The 10,000-nt window shown below is 37.6% G+C and overlaps 1 protein-coding gene across 2 annotated transcripts in view; it reads left to right on the forward strand.

Annotated features, from left to right (window-relative positions):
• The first annotated feature begins 15 nt into the window (after positions 1-15).
• mri (BTB/POZ domain-containing protein mrityu) overlaps positions 16-10,000 on the forward strand; it is a 12,273-nt gene continuing 2,288 nt past the window's right edge. The window contains exons 1-8 of one of the 2 annotated variants that reach the window (XM_070119425.1): positions 16-148; positions 339-556; positions 982-1,179; positions 2,864-3,013; positions 3,604-3,701; positions 4,954-5,205; positions 7,548-7,610; positions 8,198-10,000. The exon at positions 8,198-10,000 is cut by the window's right edge and continues 2,288 nt beyond it. In XM_070119425.1, the coding sequence (XP_069975526.1) occupies positions 30-148; positions 339-556; positions 982-1,179; positions 2,864-3,013; positions 3,604-3,701; positions 4,954-5,205; positions 7,548-7,610 (1,098 nt within the window). In that variant the 5' untranslated portion in view covers positions 16-29 and the 3' untranslated portion in view covers positions 8,198-10,000. The remainder of the gene's footprint in view (positions 149-338; positions 557-981; positions 1,180-2,863; positions 3,014-3,603; positions 3,702-4,953; positions 5,206-7,547; positions 7,611-8,197) is intronic. The other variant, XM_070119426.1, reaches the window with a different exon arrangement.

A 10,000-nucleotide genomic window follows, 5' to 3' on the forward strand; every position in this document is an offset into this window, starting at 1 on the left:
AGACACCCGCCACACACCAGTGCCAACATATGAAGGAGTTTGGTCCTCCGCCGTCCAGCGATGACCGCATCACCCTGGTGGTGGAGGGCACGCGGTTCATTGTCGACCCTGCCATCTTTACGGCCCATCCCAATACCATGCTAGGGAGGTACGTGGAAGGGTCTTTTTTTTATTTAGGTTGTTGATATTGCTTAGATGTTAGTTAATGTTAGTCCAGATATTTGCATCGCTTGGATTTTTTTCTGATTTGGCCCAGTTGGTGACTGTGGAATATATTATTTACATTCATATGCAGTTCTGTTTCGAAATATAATTTCTTATCATTTCTTTTTATCAAGGATGTTTTCATCTGGTCTCGAATTTACTCATCCCAATGAGAGGGGTGAATATGAGGTAGCCGAAGGGTTTTCTTCAGCAGTGTTCCGTGCAGTGTTAGACTATTACAAGACTGGTGTTGTCCGTTGTCCGCCATCCGTGAGTGTGCAAGAACTTCGGGAAGCTTGTGACTACCTTCTCATTCCCTTTGATGCAAACACCATCAAATGCCAGAATTTACGTAAGTTTACCTTTTTTTCTTTTTCTTTTTCTTTTTTGTTATTATAAAGGTGTTTTGCTATAGTACATGTGTGGATAGAGGTTATTCTTAATCTGTTACATGTATTCATGACTGAATAAATGAAAATAGATAATGAAAATATATTCTAATACAGTTATACAACTGCTTAGAAAGTATTGATACTATAACTGTCAAGAATACCTTTGGTTTCTGAAGTTTGCTAGTAATGTTATACATCCATCCGACTTAATTCTTTATTAGAATAAAACTAATTGACAAGACATTTTTTACAGCAAAATCTTATTCAGCAAGATACATTTCAGAGCAAGTTCTGTTTTAGGAATACCTTTCATCACAGCCACGCCTACTTCATCATTATATCACTCTCAAAACTGTCAGGTCTGATGCTCTCACCCACTCCACAGGTGGTCTGCTACACGAGTTGAGTAATGAAGGCGCACGACAACAGTTTGAGGTGTTCCTAGAGGAACACATCTTGCCGCTGATGGTCCTCGCTGCCCAGCGTGGTGACCGCGAGTGCCACATTGTGATTCTGCTCGATGACGACACAGTGGAATGGGATGATGACTACCCGCCGCAGATGGGAGAAGAATATAGTCAGAGTTAGCGATGTTCTCCTCTTTTCTTCTTGTTCATGAGTTTGCAAACTCTCCTGCTGCTAACATATACAAGGCTGCTTTGTTTTTTGTGTTGCAAAAATTTGGCTTTTGTTTTTGTTTTTTGTTGTCACGTAGATGGCTTTGTGTTATTTTAGCTTGTTTTTGAGAGCCTCTGATTTTTATATTTTTCTGCACTATTTTTTTAACATCAAGTCATAGGGATGCAAACTCAAGAAATATCTTTCCTGCTGAACTCAAAAGTATTTGCACAAGAAAGTGACTCTTTTGCAAATATTTTATGTTCAGAAGCTCTGTGTACTTCAATAAGCTGCACTTTCATTTCCTACTTATTTCTCTACCTATTTATAGATTCTTGAAAATTGTAAATTAAATGTAGATATTTGTTCTTTACGTATCTGCGTTCATATATATATCTGTGTGTGTGTGTTTGTGTGTGTGTGTGTGTGTGTGTGTGTGTGTATGTGTGTGTGTGTGTGTGTGTGTGTGTGTGTGTGTGTGTGTGTGTGTGTTTGTGTGTGTGTGTGAGTGAGAGTGTGTGTGTGTGTATGTTTGTGTGTGTGTGTGTGTGTGTGTGTGTATGTGTGTGTGTGTGTGTGTGTGTGTGTGTGTGTGTGTGCGCGCGTGCGTGCATACGTGCTCGTGTGTGTGCGTGTATATGGGGCTATGTAAAAAAATATATACATATTTACATAAAGATATATATAAAACATATATATAAATATATATATATGAAATATATATATCTATGTGTTTGTTTGGTTGTTAATTTGTGTCTGTATTTACTGATGCCTTTATTACCAAATTTATTAAGTAATAGTATATGCTTTACTGTTCCCATATGCTTTAACCCTACAATGAATTAATCCAGTAATCCATATCATCCAGTTCATTACATTCTGTAACTTATATAAAGATTATTGTGCTGCCAAAATACTTTCGCTACTTTTAGATCTAAGATTCAGCCATTTAGTATGTATGCATACATATGCAAATCTGTACATACCTATACATATACGTGTATATATATGAATGTATATATGCATGTATATGTATATGTTTATAAAATGTACTGCACCAGTAGTAAATTGCAAATGGGAGAAAAGGCATTAGGGAATCCATATTAGTAGCTGAACATTGGTTATTTACAACAGTTGTTGCTTGAGGGTAATTAGAGGATATACCATAATTTCAGCAAAATTGTTTCCAATAATTATGTGTCCTTACTGATATTTTCAGTCTTCCAAGGCTTGCTCTAGCATTTTAGTGGATTCAACTTGTAAGAGGGAAAGTGAATAAGCTATAGTCTGTTTGGTAGTTTTTTTTTATTGTCATTTTTATGATCTAAATGATTATGAAGGAAAAGTTTTATTTCTTCACTCTTTAGATCATAAATGCTTATATACATTCATTTTAAATTCATAGATAGCTAATGATATATGCATTTATCTTGGTTGCTTATGCGTGTAATTATTTGCTTCTTTCCATATTGTGACTTTTGTCATCCAGTTGAGAGATTTTATACTAATATGCATGTTTGCACCAATTTTTTAAGAACATGTGGGACTATGTTCTGCATTTATGCTTTTTGCTTCTAGAACATGCAGAATTCCTTTCAGATTATCATTTAGTGTGTATTCATACTAAAGTTCTTGTTTTCATCCAACAGCGGTTTGCTCGACAGCTATGTATCGATTTTTCAAATACATTGAGAATAGAGACGTTGCCAAGCAGGTGCTGAAGGAGAGAGGATTAAAGAAGATTCGGCTGGGTATTGAAGGTTACCCAACCTACAAGGAAAAGATTAAGAAAAGACCAGGTATGTTACCTTATCAGGCACTTTTTCTTCATCTTTGTGCTTGCAGGTTTGATCTAAATAATGCAGATCATGCCATTGTTTTAATGTTTGCATAATCTCTTTTGGGTAGTTCTGTTAGCAAAGGTGAGATGGCTTTTTGTGAGAGGAATTCATTGAATATACAATCCAAGCTATTACTTAATTTCTGATATACTTAACTTATATTATCACTTTCGTAAATATGTGCTCCATTTTTGTGCAGCCCTGTGTTTTTACGAACTCCATATATATGTATCTCTGTCTGTCTCTCTCCCATTCTTTGTCTGTTTTCTTGTTTTTGTCTCTCTCTGTATGTCTCATACCATCTCTTTATATATATCTCTGTCAGTTTCTCCTGTATATGTGGGTAATTCCTTCTTCAGAAAAGCAAAAATCAATTATTCTGGTGTTGATTATAGAGGCTCTAAGAGCTTGTCACTTGCCATAAGAAGGGATTTCTTTGCATATACAAAGAACATAGATAATTATTTATATTTTTAAGCGGTGTCTGTGACTAGATATTGTGTTTTACCATTTTTTAGCATCTCAAGCTTTTACTCTTTAACACACAGGTGGCAGAGCTGAAGTAATCTACAACTATGTGCAACGACCATTTATCCGAATGTCTTGGGAGAAGGAAGAGGCCAAGAGTAGACATGTGGACTTTCAGGTTTGTTTTGTTTTGATTGCATAGTTAGTGTTACTGTAAAGATGATTTTTCTTTCTTTCTTTCTTTTTTATACATTCTTAAACAGGAATATTAGAAACAACAAGACTTGCAAGAAATTAATGCCTTCAGGTATATGAAATCTTGTGTAAATTTATTTTCCTGGAGAGATGTTTTCTAGCTTGTCTATTGATTATGATTTGTATAAAAACAAAGTAGCAAGGCATCATGTTGACTAGAAGATTGAGAAAAATTGCATCTAACAGAAAATGTTACTAAAAATTATAAAATGCAAAGAAAGATCTTTTAAGATTGAATCAAGTTGCAAGGAGCAGCTGTTCTGTCGAGTGTGTGGCTCACATGCGGTGACAAGACTCTTTGCCTCCCTTTTGCAATATTATTTTTTTCTTTTTTATGCATAAGCATTTTTAGCATTTTTGGATCCGGATGCTTCATTGCCTTCCTGTGTCCCAAAATATGGGTTTTAGGCTTTCATAAGTAGACAATGCCAAGTGTGTGGCTTGTTGGCCAGGTGCAAACAAACACTCATGTGCAGTGACTCCATGCCTCCCCTTTACAATGTTAGTTTCTCATTTTCTGCATAAGCATTTTTAGCTTTTATGCCATTTTCCAATGTCAATATTTGTTATTTGATTTGCTTTATCCAGATGGTAATAGACTGTTTGCCTTAAACAGGATCCATATCATATAATAACAAATAACATTTTGTGTCTTTTTTTCCCATAATGTTCAATTTCCTGTAAAACAACCTGTGCTGCCAGTCATGGCAGGTAGGAATAGGATCCTAAGCATGGAAATGGCATCCTCCCTGGAGGAAATAATCAATAGATATAATGCAAAAGCCCCTTTCTATGTATCAGATGAGTCTAATCACCCTCCAAGAGGTTTGTGCATTTGTAACGAGTCTTTCTCATCTCCCCAGCCTTCAGCTGAAATTTTCACAATGGTAAATTTGCATCGCCCTGGCCCACAGCCAATTTTTTCCATGACGGCACGTTCGCGTAGTCCACTCGAGACAAATTTTTTCATGACATGATGGTCACATCATCTGGATCGTAGGTGTTAAGCAAATATGGAATGTCTAGTTGATAAGTTTTTACTTTCTTCTGTATTGCTTTCTTCAAGATTATAGATAATTTTTTATTTGAATAGTCTTGTCGTTGATGTGTTCAATAATCTGTTTTTACAGAAACTGTAGAGCTGATCACTAATAACCTTTTGTCTATTTCCCCAGTGTGTGAAAAGCAAATCTGTAACAGACTTAGCAGAAGCCACAGCTGACCCAGCCCTTGACCGCGTTGTGACCCTTGACCCACCCCCTGTGGCCATGGGACAGGAGGCACCACCAGAACAGTTACCTCCCCTTGAAGGAGCTGTTGGTGGAGGGGAAGGTCATCAGGATGAAGGGGCCATAGGTGGAGCTGTGGGAGGGGCTGTAGTAGGAGGCCATGCACCACCTCAACCAGCCAACGAACCATATCCTGAGGTAACCAGGAAGAGAAATTGCTCTCATTTATGATGCAGTTTAGTTATAGCATACAATTTTATTGATGTATAAAATGGGGAGTATGGTTTGAGTTGTCATGTATTTTCTTTCTTTCTTTTGTTCTTATGTATAGTTCAGGTGTCCATTGAATTATCTCTTAGGCTTTGCATCATGTCAAGAATTTGATTTGCCAGTGTTGCTGTGTTTGTGGGTGCATTCTGATTTTACATAATATTGATGTTATGCAAGGTGAGAAGATCAAGGTGGGGTTATATTTTCTATGTTAATTTGTGATTATCCCTACCATGTGCATTTTATAATTACCCAATGGTGTTGGGTAATCACACTGTCTTTTGTTGTTTTCTTTTGTGAATTCCATTTGCATAAAGATGGCTCCACAAGTTTTCAGCCACCAAGGAGCCAGTTAGTAAGCCTATATGCCCTCAGATGATTTCCATTTTCTATGGGTTTTCAGGATTTTTTCTTCTCATGATATTAAAATTGATGTTATTATTTCTTATTGATATCATGATCATATGATATTACTAATGACACTAATATTAGCAAAAGATGAAAAAGAATTGTACCAAAAAATCAAGGAAACGGGTGAGCTAGGTAGAACAAAAAAATTCTCCTTGGTGATTAAGCTGTTTATTGTTGAACTGTTTATGTGTAAAGACAGTGGACATGACATGTAAATCTGCCATCTTGACATGCAAAATGTTAAGAATTTGTTTTGCACAAGCATTTTTTGTTTTGTTTTGTTTTATTTTTAAAATTTTCCAGTGTTCATATTTGTGATTCAATTTGCTTTATCCAGATGGTAATAGATTGTTTTCCTTGCACAGACTCCATATCATCTCTCTGCATAGTGAATAACAGTGCAAGAAAAAAAGTAACATTTCATCTTTGTATCATTTATTTTATCATAAGATTAAATTTTCTGTAATACAACCTGCACCACTGGTCACAGTGGCCAGGAATAGAATGCTGAGCATGGAAATGGCATCCTCCCTGGAGCCAGTGCTCTTCCATGCCTCACAGACATTACATTTCACACTTGTTTATCGATGGAAAATGTGCAAAAGACACTTTCTAAACATCAAATGAGTCTAATCACCTTCCCAAGAAGTTTTTTCCTTCACCTTGGCCTTTGCCTGCGGCCATTTTTACCCATGGCAACATGTTCACATCACCTGCTCCTGAAGCCAGATTTTTTCATGGCATACTGGTCATGTTACCCAGATTGAAGGGGTTAATGATTTACATATTTGCATCTTGTTTAGTGGTTAAGGAAATAAGCTTAGAAAATATGATAATACCTTCTGCGTGATTTGTATTACTAATGCTCTTTCATTGGGTATTTTATTTCATAACAGCTGCAAGATTAATTGAAACTAATTTTATTAGGAATTTTGTGCGTTTCTGTGTGTGTGCGTTTGTGTGTGTTTGCATTTGTGTGTGTGTGCATTTGTGTGTGTGTGTGTTTGTGTGTGTGCATTTGTGTGTGTGTGCGTTTGTGTGTGTGTGCGTTTGTGTATGTGTGCGTTTGTGTGTGTGTGTGTGTGTGTGTGTAAGTGTGTGTGTAAGAGAGAGTGATGTTATGTTATGTTAGGTTTATTCGTGTTTTGTTTTGTCTATGAGCTGTAAGTGCTCTGGCTGTGTAGTTAGTGGAAAAGTTAGGGGAATTTTTCTATGCATGTACTAGTATGAGCCTATCCTTAACCCATCCAAAATGGGAGGCACCCTACCTGCCTTACAAACTTAACCATGAGATAGGCAATATCCCAATTGCAGAGCAGTACACATTAATGCATCCAGTCTCAGCAAACTACCCAAAAATTTTATCTGTTATGAATGTGTTAACTCATTTTCACCCATGGGACCCCATAAGCTGCAAAAAAATCCCCTTAACCTGTTGATCAGAGGTACATGTACTGTTCAATTTTTTTTTGTAAATATTGTTGCACACAGATGGCTCTACTTTTGCTCAGATACCAAGGAGACTTTTCATGGGCACTACATGACCTCACCTGAATTTCACATTCCTTGATTTTTTTGAGGTAGAGGGGGGATAATGTCTTATCACATCATGGTATACCACCTCTCACAATAGGTTGATGGCTTTGCACCGTGCACAGTGGAGCCTGCTCTAAGTTGTGCACGCAAGACAGTTGTGCTCTTGTTTGACTCTGGCTGCATTCACTGAGGAGAAATAATAAAAAGTAGGCTTAAAGCTTCTTTTTAGCCTCATTGTCTAAGAAATAATTATGCTGCAGCTAAGAATATAGAGATTAGGTTAATTTTATGTTTCCTGTGCTTCTGATTTCCTTCTTGAGCAGCTGAATCTGCATGCACCCAGACATGATGTTCGGTATGGCACTGGGAGCTCTCATTGTCATTAGGTTGGTATTGACACTGTTGTTATTAGTATTGATATTATGATTATTATTATTTGTGAATACTAATAGCAGTAAAGAATGAAAAATAATCTTTTTATAAATCAAGGAAAAGGGAAAATGGTGAGATAGGTAGAATTTGTAATCAACTCCTCGGTGACTTAAGACCTTTTGGAGCCATCTACTTGCAAACACAATTGATTAACTGAAATCACAGCAAACATGGCAGTATGGTATGCCATCCCAGCACAATGTGTTAAGGGATGGCATGCATGTATAGAAATAGGTTAGAATCCATACCCCAGAGAGGGTGAAAAGTCATTTTACTAAAACCAGGAAGAGTTTCAGACTTAGCTCCCCTTCTTGTACATCTTTGAAGATAATCCTGATATATTTCTATGCCCTTATACTTAGAATTATATCTCTGTCTTTACTGGAACAGTTTGCTCAGTTGTGTGCAATGCAATATTTTATTGTTATTGCATTTATATATAATACCCATGTGTTGCGGTATACATATATAAAGCAGAAGAGAAAAAGACTTACAGTTGGTACTTCGAAAGAGACTGCAGGGCTTCATTTTTTTACTGCAGGTGAGCGGAGGCCATGAGGAGGTAGCCTGAAGGGGAGCAAACATAGCAAAGAGATCCGTCATCTCGGCTGCTCCTGCACCAGTGCCGCCTTTGTTGTGGAGGTCCTTTCTCCCTCGCATTCCTGCTGCCTCAAGCTCCTTTGCTGCCAGTGCACCTCTTCTTCACCGTGATGCCTCGCCACAGAACCCCCAGAGAGATGCCAGCACCAGCTTCTGGTCATGCCTGTTTTGTGGGTGTTTGATCGACAAACTACCGGCTTACAAGGATATGCTGTTTAGGAAATCCTATGAGAGATTTTAAGAAGTGAGCTTTCAGAGTTAGGCATGGGATATGTAAATTTGTGGGTGTTATGTATATATATACAGGGACTTAGTTTTGAATCTTGTTCTAGTAAGGCTAAGCTTTGATACTCATTTCATATGGAAATAAGAAGTTGTGGAATGCATAGGTCCTTTGAAACTTTCCACTGTTGTATGTAATGTATTGAAAGTGAGGTATTAATGCATTTCTGAAACATTGTGCAGCTACAGTTGAATAGCTTCATTTTTGTATTATGTTTGCCCATGTACCATTACAAGTGTTGTCCTACATATGAACAATAATGCTTAGTTTCCTCTTGTAATAGTCATGTTCAACACCATGACCTGCCATTGCCTTATGAAATATTATGTATCAAATATTATCCATAATGGTTGGGTGCTTTTGGTAAAAATCATGCATGCAAGATGATCTTTGTTCTTCACGCAAGTATAGTTCATACTAGACCATGTTATACAGATGAAAGAAATAAGATCCTTCTTCTAATGCCATTGTATTTCTGCCATGTATGATTTTTTTTCTTTTACTCTATCTCTCTCTTTCCAAGATAAATGTACATATATATTGAAAGGCAAAGTGATGCTCATAATATCTGTATTTTCTTTCTATTCTTTACTCTTCTTGGCATTTAGTGAATAGGGTATCTTCTATTTTCCAAATATAGACACAATTACTGATTTCACAAACTACATTATTTTTTTAGGTGTTATTCGTGTGAAAGTAGCATCAGCCTTTCTGTAAGCATTTGCTTTTGATGCTGATGATAAACCATTATTTACCCTTTTTCATAATGTCATGTGATTACAGTATTACTAAAGGCTCAAAAATAAGCTCAGCTAATCATAGGTTACTATTGTTTACAAGGTTCTTTCACCGAAATGTACGTTTGGTTGAGTCACATATCAAGGTGAAGATTTTTATGCAAAATTTTTCCTTTGGGATGTTTCTCATCAAATGTTATTGGTTCCTACCATGTCCTTTTTTTTTCTTTTTACTTGGGTGTTTTTCTTCAGTTGGTTACATTTTAAATAATCATCTTTTGTTAATTCTCCTTTACAACCTTCTCCCTTCCCCTCCCTTCTCCCTCCCCCTCCCTCCTCCCTCCTCGCTCCTCCATCCTTCCTCTTCCCTCTTCCTCCCTTTGTCCTTCCACTTCCCTCATCTTCCCTCCGATGTCTCTTCCTCTCCTCTTTCTTTCTCCCACTCCTCTACCTTTCTTCTTTCTGTTATTTCTCCACAGCCTTCTCCCCCATATCTTTTTCACCACTTTCTCCTCCTGCTCCTCTTCCTCCTCCACCACCTCCTCCTCCTCCTCCTCCTCAACCTCCTCCTCCTCCTCCTCCTCCTCCCTCTCCTCCTCCTCCACCTCCATCTCCACCTATTCCTCCTCCACCCTTCCACCTATTCCTCCTCCACCCTTCCACCTCCTCCTCCTCCTCCTCCTCCTCCTCTCCCTTCCACCTCCTCCTCCACCTCTACCTCTAC

This window comes from Penaeus vannamei, unplaced genomic scaffold, assembly GCF_042767895.1.
Source record: "Penaeus vannamei isolate JL-2024 unplaced genomic scaffold, ASM4276789v1 unanchor198, whole genome shotgun sequence".
Taxonomy (NCBI): Eukaryota; Metazoa; Arthropoda; class Malacostraca; order Decapoda; family Penaeidae; genus Penaeus; species Penaeus vannamei.